This window comes from Xiphias gladius, chromosome 3 (assembly GCF_016859285.1).
Source record: "Xiphias gladius isolate SHS-SW01 ecotype Sanya breed wild chromosome 3, ASM1685928v1, whole genome shotgun sequence".
NCBI lineage: Eukaryota > Metazoa > Chordata > Actinopteri > Istiophoriformes > Xiphiidae > Xiphias > Xiphias gladius.
The window spans coordinates 7,184,491-7,205,291 of record NC_053402.1 but is presented as its reverse complement, the minus strand read 5'-3'; the positions used below and the strand labels follow the sequence as shown (position 1 = coordinate 7,205,291).

The 20,801-nt window shown below is 38.0% G+C and overlaps 1 protein-coding gene across 2 annotated transcripts in view; it reads right to left on the bottom strand.

Moving 5' to 3' along the window:
- Positions 1 to 20,801, bottom strand: part of usp43b (ubiquitin specific peptidase 43b) — a 75,447-nt gene that overhangs the window by 24,962 nt on the left and 29,684 nt on the right. For both annotated transcript variants that reach the window (XM_040123723.1, XM_040123722.1), the window contains exons 5-8: positions 14,778 to 14,913; positions 14,201 to 14,345; positions 8,330 to 8,492; positions 5,425 to 5,536 (exon numbers count right to left, since the gene is read on the bottom strand). In XM_040123723.1, coding sequence (XP_039979657.1) covers positions 5,425 to 5,536; positions 8,330 to 8,492; positions 14,201 to 14,345; positions 14,778 to 14,913 — 556 coding nt within the window. The remainder of the gene's footprint in view (positions 1 to 5,424; positions 5,537 to 8,329; positions 8,493 to 14,200; positions 14,346 to 14,777; positions 14,914 to 20,801) is intronic.

Here is a 20,801-nt window from a genome sequence, read left to right as displayed (position 1 = left end):
AATTAGAAATGTGAACCTCCAGGTATTACTTTGGCCCGACTTGTTAAAAAGAAGATGAGGCATGCGTTGTGGCCCCAGTTACCCGGTGTTTTGGATGGAGACACTGGGGGAGGAGAAAGGAATGGATCATACGAAAGGATTTATTGGCGGAGAGAGAAGTTTGAATTGATTTTAGGATTTTTCATGAGACTATGCAAACTGTTTTCAGTGTGTCAATATCCAACACGCCTGTTGCACATCAAAATTGATGTGCACATAGGCACGGTTATTTTGTAACAGTCTTCTGCTGTGCGTAATTGTTGACTGACAGTGCGCAACATAACTCCTGTTGGCACAATAGATGGAACAGATACCTGCTGCCTTCAGATGGCTGTAAAGAGAGTTGTCAGAATGAGGGAAAGACTGTCGGTGCAGACTACCTACTAACCTCACTCAGTAGTCTTTTTTCTGCTTGGCTGGCATTGATGCCAACTTTTTTGTTTACATGACCACATGTCAGCTGGTTGAAAAACTTAAAAATAAAAGTAGAAAGAGGAGCAAAACATGAATAAAGGGGTTTGTGTGATTTAAGGGAGGTTTATATGGGTGTGATTTCACTGAATAAAGTGACCAAAATACGAATGGAACAAACGTGCACCGAGCAGTAAAACACACTAATGATTACATACACCAAGATTAATGCGCACTGCTAGATTCATGTTGCCACACCCTCTATGGCACCTCTCCTTCCACTTGGTGCACAGACTCACCAAGATAACAAACTGGCGCAGTTGAGGAAATAACTTCAGTGTACTGCAGAAAATACCACTTCAACAGTGCACCCCTGCATTTTGCGCTGTGCGCCAGTACATAAATAGAGCCCTTAATGATAAAAAATAGTGTTTACAGCAAAAACTGTTTAAAAACTTCATAAAAATTTCCTGTGTTGATATTTTACTGCCAGCTTAGTTGTTGCTGCACATGCATGTCTCATTCTGAAATTTCTCATCGACAGCTGTTCAAAACTATCTAAAAAATAGTGAATAAGGAGTGATCTTAAATAATCACTGGCAAATTTGTGCACACAGAGGGTCATGTATAACATAGATCATTTTGCTGTGTACAAGCTACAGCCACAAAAAGAGGACTACAAAGTGGGCCATCATAAAATATAAGTGGAGATCTGCACAAGATATTTTGAGTTCAGAGCAGCTCAGTTCATGTAGCACCTCAACAGCAGGTTTTTTTTTTGGTTTGTTTGCATTCAAAATAACATCTTACAGAAACAAAAACATTAATAAACCCATAGATAATCAGACTACCCTCTCATATCATTCTCAGCTGGATTGAAAGCCCAAGTTGACAAGAAATATGAAAGAAAAAACTGAGGTAATAAAATCTTTTTCTCTTTGTTTGAAACATGCTTATATTACTCTGCGATCTGCTTTGATTGGAGGTGCTTTTGGAATGAAGGAGCGCTTTGCAGTAATGAAATTGATTTCCTCTTGTTTCAGTGAAATCTAGTGTTTAGCTGCTGAGCCCAAACACAAACACCCAGTCTGAGTTTTTTGAGGAAAGCTCAGTCCAGCAGGATCTTTTTGATGACTAGGAGCACAGTGAAGCGGACAGCAAATTCCTGGAAAATATTCATATAATGAACACATGAACCCACTGGAATGCATAACCCTGGGTGGCAAATACACAATACTTCTGAAATACTTCCTCAATAACGTAACATACCGTACTATTGAAAGTATAAGTATCAGAAGTGCCAGTCAGCTGCTGAAATACTGCAGCGGTTAGTACTTATGGCAAGAACTACTTAAGGGCCCAAGTAAAATTCTGCTCTCATGCCCTCATTTTGAGTACACATACAGAGCCATGTAATTAAGACTATATTATCCTTTCTACAGCATTTCATCACGTGTTTATGGAAACTGCAGGCATCAAACTTCCCTGTGGTGCTTCGGTGCTGTGTTTTGCTTTTCCAGAGAACTCATCAACTTTTCTGCATGTTCATATTCAATCTGCTGTATAAAAAAAAAATGGAATGCTAGATGACAAGTTTAAAACCAAAATGAGTTTTCTTCTCATTACAGACTTGTTTGGGCACAGTGAGTTCCAATGAGGCTTGTATGTACATGGGAAGACCACCCAAAGAGTCCTACTAATTCCAACTTCTCAGGTATAGGGTTTGAAATAGCAAGGGGAAATTCCTTTAAAATATGATACATCCATTTACACACAATCCAAAGGTATTTGCAAAGCTTCTGACTGCTTCACCAAGAGGATTCACCAGGTCTATGGGTTAGATATTTCAGGCCGAATTGACTGTGCGCTAAACCACTCCCTCAAACAGCGTTTTTCCAGTCATAGCTTAGTTTCACGACAGGCCTGCCAAGCTCTGAATTTCTCCACATGTTGAAGCGGTCTGCCTGGGGCTGTACTAAGAATGATACTTTAAAGAGCTTGGATGGTAGTTTCTTCCATCTCTCAAACCAAATCACAAGAGATAATGTGTAAGAAACGAAGTAAAGAGTGTGTTGGTCTGCTTAAACATAAGTTGAAAACGTTAGCCTTTTCAGCGAACAAGCTTACTACCCAGAGTGTTAACTGTTACTTCAGAAGCCTGGGGGTATTCATACTACATTAGTTTGTGAGGTTTGGGGTTACATTAAAAATATTTCATTCATAACCAGCACTTCCATTCCTGGTGCTGGATGCTAACAGTCATATCAGAGTTTAAGCTAATGTTAGTGGCTCTGTCCTGCACTTTACTGGATTTCGGGAAGTTTACACTCCAGCACCCTCAGTCAAACTTGTTTTCCTTCTGAAAAAACATTGGTTCGTCCTCATCCTAAAAGCCTTTTCTCTTGTAACGTCAAAAGAGAATCCTACCGTTTGAAAATACAAAGCATAAATCCAACTTCTGTCTTACTTGTCTTTAAGCTAAACAGCTAAACACAGTTATGTTAGAATAAAATCTGGGCTAACATTTTCCTTATCATATACTCATAATAATACCTAACTAACTACTAACTAACTAACTAGCAATACAAGAACAATGCTGTTTGTTTCCAAGTCTTCTACAGGGATCATAAACTGGTGAGGATGCTGTCCTTATGATGTCCGGAGACAAACCTCACTTTTTGAACACTACATCAATTAGACAGACCGTGGATTCCCATGCTTGTTTTCGTCCGAGTAGGGGCAGATGAAGAGGAATATGTGAAAGTAACACCAAAAACAGTGGGGTGTAAACACATTATTGTTTGGTGAGTGTGACTGAGAAGATAAATGAAAAAAGGAGCATCTGAGATCTGGTCAGGCTCTGAGCAGTGTCACCCCTGTCAGCATGACTGCCAAGAAGAGGAAGAGAAAACCTGTGAAAATTCATCGCAGCATCCTGGCAGAGGAGAGCATGACCACGAGGGCTAAACAGACACTGTTGAAGACTCGAAAATTAGTAATGTTTCCCCATGAGAAAATTCTTAGTCTTGCTTTCGACCAAGGTTAATCACTTTTTGTGTGACAGTTGACACTGTTCAGAAATCTGTTTGGCTACATGATTAACAACATGTTACTACACACAATCATATGCCAAAACACAGGCAAGTGGACAGTACAAGCAAGGGAACAAGCAGAAACCAGGAAGAAAATGGACCCTTTCGCTAAAGTGAAGTAAATAATTGATTTAACATATGTGACATACAGCAACGGTGCATCCAAGAAAACTATGCTGCTGGCATTTCTGTCATTAGGTCTCATGTTTTACAGTAGTAACACCATCAGTGGCAAGGTAAACAAGTCTACCAGTCTTCTTTTGAGCCATGCATGGATGACTGACAGGCCAACGACTTAGCTTCTGACTCATTTGATCTCATTAGTACACACTGCCCTACTGCCTGTCACAGAAATATCTATGTAAATATATTATAATGTACACTGTGAGGGTAAAATCAAGCTAGTATCATATAATTTAAAGGTTTATTGACATATAAGATGGAATGATGGGACAAATGATGGAAAATCAGCATTTTGTGTGTTTCTCAAATGGTCAGAATTGAAACTATACGGTACCTCTTAAAGAATTTGTTCAACGTTTTTGGAAAATATGTTTATTTGCTTTCCGGCAGAGAGTCTGATGAGAAGATATATACCATTCTCATGTCTGTACAGTATATATCAAGCTACAACAAGCAGTCTGCTTTCTAAAGGTAACAACAATGGATCACTGATTAGGTACCAAAAAATTGTTGCAAACCTTTTTCATACATATTTGCCTGTAACCCAAGCTCAAATACAAGGCCATGTTGAAACTTCACACATTGCTAACATAGCATTTAACCTAATATGCATTGATATCTTGTGTCTAATGTTATTCGCCTACAATAAAGTTTTTTTCATTCTTTTCATTTAAAATTTCAATTACTTTTCCATTCTGTGTACAGATGTTAATATGGAAAGAGCTCCATATTAACATCCGAACTAAGACTGAACTCTGTTTAATAGTCTTCACTGCAAACAGCTTTGACCTCCTGACAAAGACCTGTATTTACTCCTAACACTGGCACTAATGAAGGCAGAGGGCTATTGCAGTCAGAGACCGGAGAAGCAACAGAAAATGTGATAGGTCAATAATACTACCGTACTGGGAGATGAGTGGACAAAAGTAATGTTCCCAGGATAAACATGACCATGCCACAGAGCCACTTAAGTGGTTTTTATCAGGACTCTCCAAATGGAAAAGCCGCTTTGTCCACAAAAACAGGAAAAAATGGCCTGAATGAAGGAGAGAACAGTCATATGTGTGTCTCTGTCTGTCTTCAATTATTACCGTCCCTATAGAACACCATAACCTGTCCCAAACCAGTTTACCTGACTGTGCTGTGGTGCTCCAAGGGGTGCAGTAAAAGGAAGCCAATTCCTCTCTGCCCCCAGCTGGCGCTTCGATCTCTCACACCTGTACCACACAGTGTCTTTGTTTCAGCATGCTTTGCTCTGTCCCAAGCCAATAAAAAATGTCTTTGAACACGTGCACAAGCACAAGCATGGCAGAAGGGAACCATGTCCCCTCTCTGCCTCCAGCTGGTGCTCAAGCCTCGCCCGCCCACACTACACAGCTATTAAATATTAAAGTTTTACAAGCATCATGCAGCAATCTCTATTGACTTATTGCACAAGGCCGTATTGTAACTTTAGTCCAGCGTTTTCTGGTTGTAGCTGAATAAAAATTAAATAAATATTAAATCTCCCCACTCTGGCTTGCCAACTGGAGGACATGGGTTCAAACATCCATTGTGCTAAAGAGCCTGTATGTGAGTTAATGAATCCCTATCAGCTCCTGACATTGTTTTTTCATATTCCCTTGAAGGGGGGTAAGAAAAAAGCAGAATTTCCTTACATGAATAAATTATCACATTATTATAACTAGCTGTCCAGTACCTGTGCCTGAGCTCCATTGATCATCAGGTAATAGATTTTGCTGAGGATGCTCTGCTGCAGCTGGTCCCAGGAAATAGACCGGTCCTCCCTCATTAGAAATGGAGGTCCAAACCTTAAACAGGGATAGAGGAAATGAATGTTTTGAAAGGGACAAAACATGTAAATTTTAAAAAGACTTCTCACAGCACCCCCACTCAACCACTTCACATGAGCCCTGACCAGCTCACGTCTCCTTATCCTATTCTATCATAATATAAATTATTATTTATTAACATTATCAGCATTAGTGCAGAATTCTCATTAAAGCCTTTCTATGGAAGGAAAGAGGGTGATAATAAGGAGTGAAACTAGCTAGGAGAGGGACAACCATAATTTCAAATGACATATCACATAACACATTTATGATAATACGCATTTAATTGAGGGCAGCCCTCTATTGCATGCTTAAGATTTATTAGTATGTGACCATGTGAGCATGCATGTGCATAAAGAGACAATGACACACACAGGCACGTACACAGTGAATGACGACGGGCTACTATGAGGATTGAATGGAAGGAATATAAGGATAATGAATGAAAAATAAGCTTTTCTTCTTATTTTAGATTTTTGCAGACTTTGAAATAAAACAGTAAAACCAAACAAATCTTCAGTCATACAGTTTTCCCATTAGATCATAAGTAGATACCATGGAGATCCTCAAAATAAATTAGGTTGGATTACTGTTCAGGATGGTAACCATTAACATTCTGTGGTGGCTGCGCGACCACTATATGGGAAAAGAAAATATACACAACAAAACTGTAAGGAAAAGAACTTAAAATTACAATCAGTTTAACTGGAAACTGCTATGGACCAAGAGAAAAAACATTTCCATTCTTTTGCTGCAGGTTAACTGGCTTGGTTTAAATTAAGAGGCCGTTTGTTAGCAACTCTGTAGCTTTTTATCCCCATAACAAATGTTTTAACTCAAACAACCTAAAAATAAACACATAATGCAGTGAAAATATTTAGAAGTATGACATCTTGTAAATTTATATCCCTGTAAAAAGAGAGATTTGATGGGATCATGCAGTTACATCTATTATTTAATTCTATATTTATTTTTCACCTGCCTCCACAGAATGGAGAGTCAGCGTCAAGATGTAACAGAAATGAAATGTCATGAAATCAAATTGTTAACATTCAAGAGAAATAATGCAAACAGTGAACATTTGTACATAAAATGTGAAACTTTATGAATTCCCATCTACTGCTATCTATCAGTTTTACAGTTTAAACAAACCAACAACACTGAGAGCTTTCACAGTTTGCTAGTTTTCAGAAATGTACCTGTGAGGCTATTCTACAGAGAACCAGAGCGAGTAACAAGTATGTGACTCCAATGTCATTTTCTTGGCACAGACAACTCCTCCAGCTGTCATCTGATGAGAGCGAGATAAGTTGGTGGTTTGATCAATGATACAGAGGCGTTTGAAGGAGAAACTGAGACGACGACTCTCATGGACGAGATTGGACTTTCTCACAGCGGTATTGGCGAGCTCACCTATATTGATCTCTCTGGACTCTGTCAGGGAGATGGGTGTCTAGTGGATATCCATATCGTGCCAGATGTCAGATTCCTCAGTCCTTTGATTTGAAACTCATCACGCAGTGAGATGTGAGTCCTTTCTCTAACAGGGAGCTCACATGACCTTGATGTGCTCCACAAGAGCAAGGCTGGATATAATACTTGTGGACTGAAATACTGTACTTAGAACTCACATTTGCTTAAAGGCTGTAAGTAGTGAAACTGAAACCTTTATAACAAACAATCACGTCAGAAAAGCTAAGAATTGATGATAACGGTGGAAGATTTACCACTTGAAAATTCACAGTGGGTCTCCAGTTTAACACAGAAGTAAACAAAAGCAACCTTCTCATTTTCTAGCTGACGTCTGTGGATTTTGTCAGCTGAAATGACAACTGCTGCTGGCAGATTTTATCAGCTGAAACTGGCTTGTGTCAGTTAATGTGCTTAATGCTAAAGGTGAGTTGGTTGAAAACTCTGTCTCAGTTTGATTTGTTTTAAAACGAGAACACTGTAAAAAGGTCCTAAATATGCCCTTGATAGCTGCATACCCAATATAATGCTACAAGACTGAGGCAAAAGCTAAAATGTCCCACGCAAAAAGCATCAGCATCTTCACCAGCTGTTGAATAAAGGAGCAGTATTGTTCATGTACTGGAGGATAGAGCTAGCCCATAGTACAATAAATAATAATTTAATTAAAATGTTATACACTCTAACATAACCCATGGATTCAAGTTTGACAGACAAAACAGTGCTTGTATTTCTGCTTTAAAGTTTGTATTTTTCAAACAGTATGCCTCAATTTTACAAGAGACGGGGATTTGAAACACTATCTAACGTTTGGCTAGAGTTGCTGGAGTGTTATCTTCCCATATCAAATAAACAGCATGAAAGAGCCGCTGTTGCAGCTGAACCTGTAACACAACAAAATAATGTAGTTAGCAGATTAAATGCCCCTTAGCTTTGGTTGCTACTGTTTTATTCATATTTTTTCTTTTCTTTCTGTTTTTTCTTTTTTTTTTGGATTTTAAGTATATTTTATATTTTATGTTCAAATCTGTGTTCTATGTTTTACCTGGCTGCGAGACAAGTTTTCCTTTGGGGATGATAGAGTTAAAGTTAAAGATGAAAGTTGAAAATGAGGATGGATTAGGTAGTAAAATGGTTACCTGTGAATGCTAACATTTGCAGCTTAAGTTAAAGAAGATAAACTCAATGTTTAATAAATTCTGAACAATATACAATAACAATGTGTTGACCTGCTGCACCTACTGTAAGTATGGTTTATAAGTTATGATTGGACAATTGCTGTTCAAGGGCAGAATTCCTAACCTTACAGCCTGTTGGCCTGCCCCTGCAGCGTTGCACACCAACAGCAGAATCTTGACTGGGACGCCCTGGTTCAGGAACTCTGACGACAACGTCCCAGATGAAGGTAACCTCTGACCCTCAGGACCAGTGGAGTATGGAGACGATGGCAGGCTGTGATGGTACCCTGGAAGAGGAGGGAGAACACAGGAGAAAGTCAAAAGAGGGTGAGAGAGCAATGAAATGAGAAAAAGAAGAAGAGGAGAGAAGAGAATAAGGACACTTCTTTTTTTTTTTTACTATAGATTACTATAGTGTCTTGATAAATCTGGCTAATGCTGATCAAAATACTAATTTCATATTCTTTTGCCAAACAGCTTACTTTTACATTGATAGCTTATAGTATGATAGTTCACATTTTCTCCTTCAAGGAAAAGATGAACTAATTCCAAATACTGAAAATGTGATCATTAAACTTAACACCTCTAACATGGACTGAGGAGGAGAATTGAAGTGGCAAGACAACAGCTTTCTATTTGGGGAACAGTGATTCAGAGGGGAGAACAGATGGACCAATGGCTGCCTGCACTCTCAGCAGGAGGTATTATCTGATGCAGCTTCTGCTCCACATCCTGTCCTGGTGGGGTGCCAAGCAGCACTTATCTCCCGTTCCCCTCGTATCTCTACCAGCACAGAGGAGTGTGACTGACTGAGCAAAAGCTGAGATTATAAGATCCTCGTGTGACGTGATGCGAGCGGTGATGCGTTCTCGTCATACAGCTGACAACCTCTGGTCAGCACCTCAGACATTCGTGGTGATAAATCACATGGTAAATCAGATTCTCAGACACAGACAAGAAGGTATTGATTGACCACGATGGCTGTGCCTTCCCCAAACTTTTCATTTAACACATGATTCATCAATGACATAGCAAATGCCACTACATCCCGTTACTGAGATCCTTGCAAAGCAGCAAGCCACTATGTTAGCACATCTGTCCTCTTACAGAAATAATTGGGGTGTGTGAGGACACGAAGCTGTGCCATGTATGAAAGGCAAAACTCATCAAAGTCTATATATACTGTACAGTACCAAAGTCTTAACATTAAACCTCTGATTGCAGTGTCTTGACCCTGAGAATGAGAGTAATGATAAGTATGCACAGCTTTTCATTTATTAATGCTGTTCTAATCAAGCAAGTGATAAAACCTGCTTAAATCGTGCAATGTAATTTACATGAGCAGCAACCTCTGACAGCTTCCTGGAATGATTTATGGGGGAAAATCTCCTTCTTAAATGCCCAGTGGAACAAGTTCATAAAACAGCAGTACAATGCAGACGTCACCTCCTGGTCTGTCCTACTAAGATTTACACAGGGATTCTACCTCTCATCACTCATTAAATCCAATTTTTTGTATGGGTAGCTATAATAAAATACACTGTTTCTAAACATATTTTCAAGACTCCTGTCACTGCTCTCCTTTTTTTTGTTTTTTTTTGTTTACCTTATTTACAGGATCAATAATGATGGAAGTATGAGGTGTGTGTGTGTATGCTTGTTGAACAATTCCCACAGCTATACTTAAAAAGGCACTTAACAGTACAACCATTTGAAAATGTGTACCACACACACATCACACCAAAAGTTAAGTTTGTTTTTCCTACATACCTGTTGATCATAATCTGTTATTATCAAAAAGCCTCTAACTAATTCTAAGAAACCGCACAAAGCCTGTGAACTCAACATTCCTCTGCACTCTCAGGCTTCTTTCATTGTCAAACAGACACACAGGATGAGCCAGACTAAATATAGCCAGACTATGTGAAACCCCATAATTAAACACCTCTACCCCTAAAGGGATCTTACTCTACCCACAGCTACAGTACACCCCTAAATCCCATTAGCTGTCTGCTCAGATACAGTCAAGGTCTTTGAACAAAAACGGTGGTCAGACACGGTGGTCAGACACGTACATGTACATGTACCTGTCATCTGACTTAAGTTTATTTTGATTTTCTCATGCATATTTAATATAAATATTACATAATGAATAATTTTTTTCAAAAATGAATTTATGGACTGAGAATGTGACACACGATGCTTCATGGCCGTAGGAAAGATGAGTAACATTATGTGACTTAATAAACACTTAGGCTATAATGAATCTGTGCTCCAAAGTAAACTATCACTAGCTTTGAGATATTAGGTAAGACTTGGTTTCAAAGTTTGGCATGTGCTAGTTCTCGTGTGTGTGAGTAAACTAACGTTATTCATGTTTAATCTTGTCTCCCAAATTACTTAATTGTCACATTTTATTATTTTGCTGCACATTTTATTATTTTGCACAGGGTTTGCAGAGTAATGCAAACCCTGTGGGTTGGCTGGACTTCTTACCTGTGACAAAAGTTTCATGAAAACTGAAACTGGCAATGTGGGGCAGGCAGATGAGGATAACATAACTAATAACTTACTAATACTACCAGATATTTGATTTGATTGAAGTAGTTTGCCAAACAAGACTATGACTCTGCAGCCATTGTAGAAGCTCTAGGAGATGAGCTAAATGCTAATGTCAGTAGGCTAACAATAATACTAACATGCTGATACCAATTTATCAGGTATGTTCACAGTCTTAGTTTAGTGTGTTAGTATGCTAACATCTGCCTATTAGCACTAAATACAAAGTACATGGGTGATGGGAATGTCATACATTTTGCAGGTATTTGGTCATAAAAGTATTGGACAAGCTGAAATCGTAACCTGATGATGGTGCTACATGGAAAGTTAAGGGATCAACAGAGTTATTGCACTTCATCCTGAGGAGAACATGAATGTGTATAACAAATTTCATGGCAGTCCAACCAGTAGTTGTTAGATACTTCTTTCAAAACCACAAATGAGAACCTCATGTTGGCATTAGAAAGACAGTAAGAGGATCACCAAAGTCAGAAGGATTCATCTTCTGGGGAACATGAATGTGTGTACTAAATTTCATTTCAATCCACAAATTTTTTCAGATATTTTAGTCTGGACCAAAGTGGTGGACTGAACAACCAACAAATCCTTGACAGGTGGAAACTGAAAAGAAAGTACCTATGGCCAGATACAATATAGTTTAGCAGCAAAGTGGGGATAAAGCTCAAACTTCACCTCATGGCAGTCTCTGCTGTTTATCACATGTAAACAAACAATCCATAAGATATTAACAAGTCCCAAACTACAGTATAAGAGAAAATCTCATTTTACTGAAAACGGGGTAATAAATGAATAGGAGGAAGAACCTGTTCTCTGTTTGCAACAGAGATAAAAGAATCTGAAATGGATCTTTAACTGTGAAAGCCAGTTATCTGTTTCTAAATATTCTTTGGCAGGTGATCTCATATTCAAATCTCATCCTTGGCACTAATTCTCCATACAGTGATGCCTATTAATTTCTGTCAGTGCACCATCAAATCCCAAAAAGAGAAGATTTCTCTCTCAGATGACACTTTTGAACAGCGCTTTGAGATTTTACACAATATTAATTAGTAATGTAAACCTTAATTACTTTATTGCCAGATGCTAAGCTCATGAAAATGCTGCATTCCAAACACAAACAGAGACAATGTTTCCATTGTCCTCAATTCACCAAGAAGACACAAATGGTGTAGAAGTAAAAGTAATTTTTAAAACGTGTCTGCAGCTCCATCATGAGTGAAAGGCTGACAGTAAGATGATAACCTAAAGCTTCAGTTTCCCAAAGGAATAGTTTGACATTTGTAGAAATATGCTTATTCACTTTCTTTCGGAGAGTTTGATGACAAGATCAATACAACTGTAAATAACACAAAAACTGGAAACACAGCAAATCTAGCTTCCCCTTGTTTCCAGTTTTTATCCTAAGCTAAGCTAACCGGCTACTGGCTGTAACATCATATTTACTTTACATAGATAAAAGTGGTATCAATCTTCTCCTCTAACTCTCAGCAAAAAAGTGCATAAACGTATTTATTTTTTAATCCAGTAAACAATGACAAAAAGAACAAAGCTCAGAGCAATAGTGGCCAGCCCATATTTCTGTGACCAAACATGATCTTCTAAGACAGAAGACAGAAGTTCCAGGAAAAGAATAAAATGATGACTTATTAGTAAAGAGGAGAGGTGAGATGTAAGAGATTTAAGACTACAGCAGGGAGTTTGGGAGTTAAGAGTGGGAAGGTCACCACTGGTTTGCTTTTGGCAGGCATAATCCAAGGGTAGGTAGTTTTTTCATTCATTGCAGACACTGAAGGGCTCTCTTCTGAGTGCCTCATGCTGTCTGTAAGAGCCTTTCACGTCAGGAGGTTTTAAATCTAAGTTAAGACTGTGAGTAACTGTTACCTTGAAATTCACTTCATGGATGCCAGTGAAATTTAATCAATCAAGTGTATTATTAGCAACAAGGAAACTGACCACAAATGCGTATAGTGAAGCACAGGAAAACAGGTTTACCCTCAGATAAAACTGCCCTCAAGATGTATTGGCTGCTCTCTATAGAAACTCATGGGGCTTAATTTGGCTTATCTAACCCACAAGACTCAGATGTCTTTCAGTTAAGCATGTATGGATATTTGATTAAGGGTTAAAGGGTCAAACCTTTTAAATTTAGCAATTGCGGGTGGGGGATAGAGATCAATGTTTTAAGCTACCAGTGAGTATAAAAACATTACAGATCATTTTTGTGCTTGGACAGAAAAAAATGTAATAAAAGGTGCATTTTATACATTAATACCATATTTGAATGGTGCTCTTTACTCATGTTATTTTGATTTTATAGCTTTCATTTATCCAAAACGGGGAAAAAAGATTTATGTGCTACAGTTGTACTTGCTTTTTATTGAGTGAAATTAAAATAAATAATCTCAATTTGTCATTTATGTGTAAAAGTAATTTAAGAGAAGCTGGTGCAATATTTATCAATTATGTAAGTAAAATATTATTTATATAAAGTATCAGAACAAGCTAATGTAAATCTCCTGGTATCCCATTACACTAGGCTTACTCAATTTTTTGCCTCAAAAAAGTTACACAAGGAGAAAAAATAATGTGCGAGGAGAGGCATGAAATCTTTAAGTTTGTAAATAAAAACAAGAACATTTCCTAAAGCTGTTAAAATTTTCCTTTAAAGATGATAATTTCTGTATTTTCAAAGGGTAAACATATCAATGTAAATGACAGGACAATCTGCTGTGCTCAGAAGAATGTTGAGTGATGATGTAGACTCTGCATATCAACACCAGAAGGCAGAGCCAGAGAGAACCCGGGGGTGTTTAATTTCTGCCCGCACCCAGACCAGCCAGAGTGTTGGGGGGGGCTCTTTTTAGGCAGCACTAATTCGTGCGGTCATTGAGTAAAAGAAGTTAAAGCACTAAAAGTCAAATTTTTTCAGATAGAATAGCAGTGTTTACAATGCTGCGACTTATAGCCCTGTGAGAGAGGACAACAGGGCAGAACCTATTTGCTGTCAACACAAAGTGAGGAACAAGGGGATACTATGCACTGAGGTACTTCTGAGCTCACATTTTACATCACTAGGTGAGAAACAGATGAAATGAAGACATAAATCTGATGCAAGATAGATCCGCACAGGGAGGATGTAATTCACAGAGCTCTATGTGAAGTTATATTCTTCTGAATGTGCTCCCCAAAGGCCCCATGCAGTAAGGTGTACTCCCTGAGGGTTTCATTAAGCAAAGTAAGTTAATAAAATTTGTTTGTTTGCTTACAGATCTTTGCGTGCATCCACATTAAAGTAGGGAAAAGTATTAATGTGGCACTATAAACTAGTTATCCAAGACAATGTGTGTTATGTTGTGACTAAAAATAGTGTGTGTAATACTTTGACTTCAGTTTCCATCTTCAGTCATGCAGCTACCTGATATCCATGCAGAGCCTCCTCTGATGTAGAGGGGTGGAGCCTGGAAGGCATAGATGACATCATTCTCGGCAATGCTGGTTAGATCGTCCTCATCAAAGAAGGAGCGCTGAAACCCTGTGGAGTAAACCTCTGTCAGGATTACCTGGAGACCAATAGAGACACACACACACACACACACACACACACACACACACACACACACACACACACACACACACACACACACACACACACACACACACACAAGCACACAAGTTAGTTTCTTTATTACAGTGCCATTATAAATCCTATAATGCTGTGAGAGTGATCTTTAAACCCACTTGATGGAACACCAACAGTTGCACTATTATTCCCACTAATCTCAAATCCAGCACAGGGTATTTTAGCCAAGAGAGTCAAATCAAGCCAATGGCATGCAAAAAGAGGTCAGAATAACCCACAAATTACTATAATCACACTCATGTGCAAGCCAAGGTGTGCTGTGCTGTTCTGTTACAGAAGAATATGGTTTAAAATTGGAAAATTTAAGAGGAATCCGGGTCCACACTAAATATTTATTCCCGCTATATATTACCTGGTCTGGAGAAATTTTCCCCTCGTCGGCCACCATCCTTCTCAGGCAGGCCACAGAGCCAAACAGAGGCACAGCCAGCCCAGCCCGCAGGTACCTCTGTCCTTTGGTGCTGAACACCAGAGTCACACACAATGGTCTACCAGAGACAGAAACACACAATTAGGGACAGTGGGAAATAAAAATCCTCTGTTTGGAATTCTGTGCCATTTCTACTGCAGCCTCCTGTGCGGCCAGGAAGGGACAAAAGAAGACTTTCATGAATAAATCAATACATTTTAACATTAATAATAGATCATTAGGAGTTTTATGTGTTTGAAATAATGGAATCTCTATTGCATTTTTAAAAACTGACAGCACTTGGCTCTGACCTCTCTAGAGTCAGCACTGACATGAGCAGGGTGCTGGGACATAATGGCTTCTTTGAATAACAGTGCACTGATGCGATACAGAGAAAATCTATCAGGTACCTGGGGGAGTATGTATCTTTATGTATCTATGACCTGGAGACTGTAGCTAGTGGTATGGCCAAGTAAAATTATATGGAGGAATGAAAGGGTGATAACATCAGTAGTTTTGTTATTTATTTGCACCTGAATATAATGAAAATAATCAAATTAAGTAAGATAAAATAACATTTTTTGATTCCTTTCGGGGTAACTGTATTTTCTAAGCAGCAAAAGGTAGTACAAGGACATATGCATAGTATACAGTAGACAAGTAACCTTGAAAAAACTGGGGAGAAAAAAATATATTAACTTAAATGAAAGAAAGAGACTTAAAACAGAAAAATGAGGAGGCAAATTTAAAAATACTCTTTCTAAAAGATAAAACTAAAAATAATATCACAATAACAACAGAAAACTGTAACTCAGGAAGATGTCAGAGGAACACACTTAGAATAACCTCTACTCAGTAGCCTAGGAAGTTGGGTATAACACAAAGCTACTCTTTGTATCTCTTTATGTCTCAGAAATATTTATGTTCAGATTAATATTTATATAAGTTTAATTGCTCTCAAAATTAAGTGAATTACATTTATAAAATTTTAACAATGAACCTGAATTAATCAAATAATAAATTATACAAGTTTTAACTGCAGGAAATTACAGGTCAGAACTGCATTTGGCCTCACTGCATGAATCAAAAAAATGTAGGCTGGGTCTATAGTGGAGAGACCCAGATGAACGTAGAGTTGGTTTAAAGTGTCTATTATTAAATAATGAGAAAACTATAAATAAAAAAGGGATTGGGCCATATTGATTTTTTTAAATAAAAGGAGATTGCGCATGCAATGGGAGGTTGTCCAGGTGAAAATAGTTAAAGCCTGTTCATGGTTTCCATTTGGCCTTGGACAGATGCGGACACGGAAGTGCTTCTATTCAGACTACAACCGGAGGTATGCATACCCGGACATGTTCCTCGTATGCATACTAGAAAACATTATGGTGACCTCCTGACAGCAAGAAGAAGCGCTCCTTCGGTTGCTGTATTTGGCTGAACAATGTGAAAAAGGCAAAACAAGATACAGTAACTGTGTGTACGACCACTTAACAAGAATAGGACCAAGGATGTGAAATAAACAGTACATACATATGGTGCACAAAACGAGCAATGGCACATTTGCCACACTCACAGTGCTGACAGTCTGCTTGGTCTTAAATTTGTGGCTACAGGTGGATGTTTCTGGATGATGAGATATACGTCATGCGGACCCATGCAGTCCCTTGCATACATGCAGACTCAGAAGCCATAAATCGGTCTTTAGTTTGAAGTGTCGATTAAAAAAAAATGAGAAAGCTTTTGACATAAATCTGAAAATATATCTGGACATCAGAGATCCCGATACCACTGTAACGAATGAGTTGCCAGAGTGAATATGATGTTCCTCTGTGTGTGTGTTTGTTGTGTGCAAATATTCAGCTGCTGTTCACACTGCTCACAGCACATTATCTGTGCATATCCAAATAATGTATTCATATTCATTTACATCCCTAGCATATCCACAATATGTGTAGGAATAAATAAGGAACATATTATATATATATATATATAATACAGACAAGGTCTCTGGAGGTCTGTTACATGCCAGGGTTAGGCTTAGTTCAACGGCAAAACTGGTTTACTGTTACCACGTAAAAAATTTATGTTAAGCTACTAGCTTTACGCAATTAAGCGATCCATACTAGCAGCAACAGTTGGAAGTTGGTTCTATAACTAATTTAATGCGAGACTTCTACAAAATAGGAGAAATCTGCATAATTCTCCTGTTCTTTTTAGGCTATAGTCGTATTGTTTTACCTGTATACAAACTACTGAACCAACGTGTTTACTCTGTTCTACTGCTTTGGGTGGGACACAGGAGACTTCAAAAGAGCACAGTAGAAAGAGTACAGTAAATTGGCAGCATTTATCAAGCCACTGCTCAAGGAGGTATCACCAATTTATGCTATTTACATTTTTCATACCAGTTTGGACAAAAACAAAACATGGTAACTGCTAAACCACCACTGTAGTGGGGGCTAGATTGCATTGTTGACAAAAGCTTTAATTTCAGTATTAATTTGAGAAGATGATTAGTTTTTTATTAACGAACCTTATATCTACAGCCCTAACTGGTTGCTAAGTTGATTAATTTGATTAATGGCTGCAGTTACTGAGATAGATTATTCATATCACATTCACAGAGAAAAAACCATATACTGTAAACAAAATCATCCAACATGCACATGCATATGACTACCAAGGGACACAAGCCCAGTGTTTGGATAGCTGGGCACAGCAAATGTTGGTTTGGTAACAAGCAGTATGTGTTTATTGATTACAGACCTGATCTGGCAGTGAGTGAGCTGATCTCTTCAGATAGAGAAATATATATTAAAGAAATGCTTTCAAAGACAATCTGTTTATCCCTTCAAAAGTGTTTTCTCTCACCTTATTTGCCACAGTAGAAAAAAAAGGATGGTAACTAAATACTCTCGACTTGGAACACTGTCAGAATGAAGCTCTTAAAAACAATTTCCCAAATTAGAAGGGATGTTGGCTGAATTGGCATGAACTATTTTAAAGATTACAAACTAAAAGGAGGCAAATAACTAGCAGGAAAAACCTCTGGCAAACCTTAAAAGAGTAACAACACACCTCTGTGTAACAATCATGTAAATGATTTTTAGCTTAATATATAGGTGTTGTTCTGTGTAAAAGGTTTTTTAGCCTCAAAAACTCTGCCAATCAAATGCTTATGTTTGTGTTAGAGCAGTAGTTTGACATTTTGGTAAATACACTTCTTTGCTTTCTTGCTGAGGGTGAGATGAAAAGATCACTACCTTATCTATCCATTCAATATGTAACTGGAACCAGTTTAGCGGTTAGCTTAACTTAGCATAAAGACTGAAAATGGTGAAAGAGCTAGCCTGGCTCTGCTCAGAAGTGACACAGTTTGCCTGCCAGCACCTCTGAAGCTCACTAATTAACATGTTATATGTTTTTTTTAAAATCTGTACAAAAACCAAAGTGTTATAACAACAATTACCTCCTGAGCAGGAAACAACATTTCCCAAAATGACAGACTATTCCTTTATTATTACCAACATTAGGTTGACCTCTGCATAGTTTTAAAATGGCTGGATTGATGGATGCTTCATCTTAGAATTACCTTTTGCGTTAGAGTCAGTCAACACTATTTATACCCAGCTTGAGAAGTCAAACTCATGTTGAGAAATGCCCAGATACACTACTACATAAAAGAAACATTAGGACCCTGAAAAAGTTGAAGATGAGAGAGAGATGAGATGAGATGAGATCTAATGTCAAAAAGTTATCTTTGTTACACAAGCAGTTGTGTTTGGTAGAGGTGGAGTAGGCGTGGGTCTCATCTACCAGCAGACCACCTCCAAGGGACAGGACAGGAGACAAGGCAAGTGGTGGAAGATGAAATATCTGATTTAATTTCCAAAAAACCAGTAAAGACCAACAACAAGTACGGCAAGCATGTTGTGTGTATTTAAGTTAAAGTCAGTGTTTACAAATGAAAAACAACAGCCAGATGTTTGCATTAGGAATTTTTTTTGGATGTGTTTGATAGAGAGAGTACTGCTTGGCAGAAAAAAAGAAGTGAATGGGATCTCCCACCTTGAAAAAGTCAGGATTTCCTGAACAGGCTGAACCTCGTTGACCTGCCATTGGGCTGAGTGGGTGTTTTGATGTAAAACTGAATAAGACATTGTTCTTCAATGCTGCAAGGGTTTTCCACCAGCTTTTCCTTTTTGATACCACGCCATCAGCTCCACAATGACTTGTGTTCCTACTGTGTGTAGTGCATGAACATAGCTGGGTGTTGTCCAGCCTGTTTTCCTATTGTAACTTATTCATCCTTTGCAAAGAGTTCAAATAGGTGAATATGAAGCTAGAGCCAGCAGCCCAGGGCTGGCTTGTGGCATAGGCAACATAGACGGTTGCCTAGAGTGTAGAATGACATTGGAGCAGCACAAGAGTGGAATATCCCACTAACATAATTGTATTAATCATGGTTACAGTAACAACATTATAAACAAAACAGTCTTTTAATTATATGGATAAATAATCCCCAGATTATGCTAGATTGGATCTGCTGGAGGGATGCTTCAGTTATTATTAGCTCAAATTATTTCATAATGAAAAGGTCCAAAGCATTCAGATGTGCAGGGACGAAAACGGGAAAAGAGGAGGAGGAAAAGACAGCCCAATATAGAGGTATGTTGTCTTATGTTAACATTAAAATATAGTTTTGTGTGTAAACGTTTCATTTGTAGTAACTGGCTAGCTAAGTAGCCATAAAGCTAATGCTATGATAGCTGCTAGACTCAGATACAAATTGAAGGATATGAATCTGAATGGCAAGAAGTATTCAGATCCTTTACTTATGTGAAAGTACTAATACAGCAATGTAAAAATACAAGTAAAGTCCTGCATGAGGAATCTTACATTAGCAAAAGTACATAAGTATTAGCAGGAAAATGTAAATGTAGAAGTAGTCGTTTGGTCCATCTGACTGATATATTTTTATATATGACATTATGAGATGATTAATACTGGCACATCAGTGTGTAAGCAGCATGTTACTGTTTTAACTGCTAGAGGTTGACCTAGTTTGAACTATTTTATATACAGCTTTATACACAGGGACACCAGACCAATCTGAGGGATAGTGAAATGATTAAATCATTAAAATTAAAATGGTAATACGGAACGGAACAATAAAATAAATGGAAGTACAAGTACTTCAAAATTAAGTACAGTACTTGAGTCAATGTACTTAGTTACTTTCCACCATTGCAAGCCAGTATCTAGCAATATGGATAACTGCTCCTTCCTAGAATATATGGCATTGTGCTGAAATTTCACTGATCAATATCAGCATGCACCTGGTGCAACAAGGGGGCAAAAGGGGGCTTTGCCCCCTCAGTTGTATTTTCTGCCTCCCCAGTTTAAGATTTATCTACCCTATAGAAAAATAGCAAAAACAAAAAAATACTGGCCGAGATACAAGTGTCATAGAGACAACCGTAAAGAAACACATTCTTTTCAAGTTACCCTTTCAAAAAATATTTGAAGCTTGTTTGTTGTGCTTTTTCAAGAGATTCATTCATGAGATTTGAACCTCAAGGCATACTGAACGCAATGTGGTTTGAAAAAAAAAATTAACACTCAGCTAGCTTAGCTCTGTGAAAAAGTAACAAAATCTTCTTACTAGCACCTCTAAAGCGCATTATATTTTGTTTGTTTGATATGTACAAAAACTCAGTGGTACTGTCAGAGCTGTGTCTGTCTCCCTGTTTCCAGTCTTTATGTTAAACTAGGTAAACCACCTACTGGTTGTAGCTTTATATTTATATCAGGCTCTCAGAAAATGATTTCAGTAAATTCAATTTTTGTTTACATTACCAAATGAACAGTGTTATAATAGTCAGGCATCTAGAAAGCACTGATGTTATAAGTTATACTGTTTTGGAGACCAGGCACAGGTCAAACAATGATTTATTTCTAATG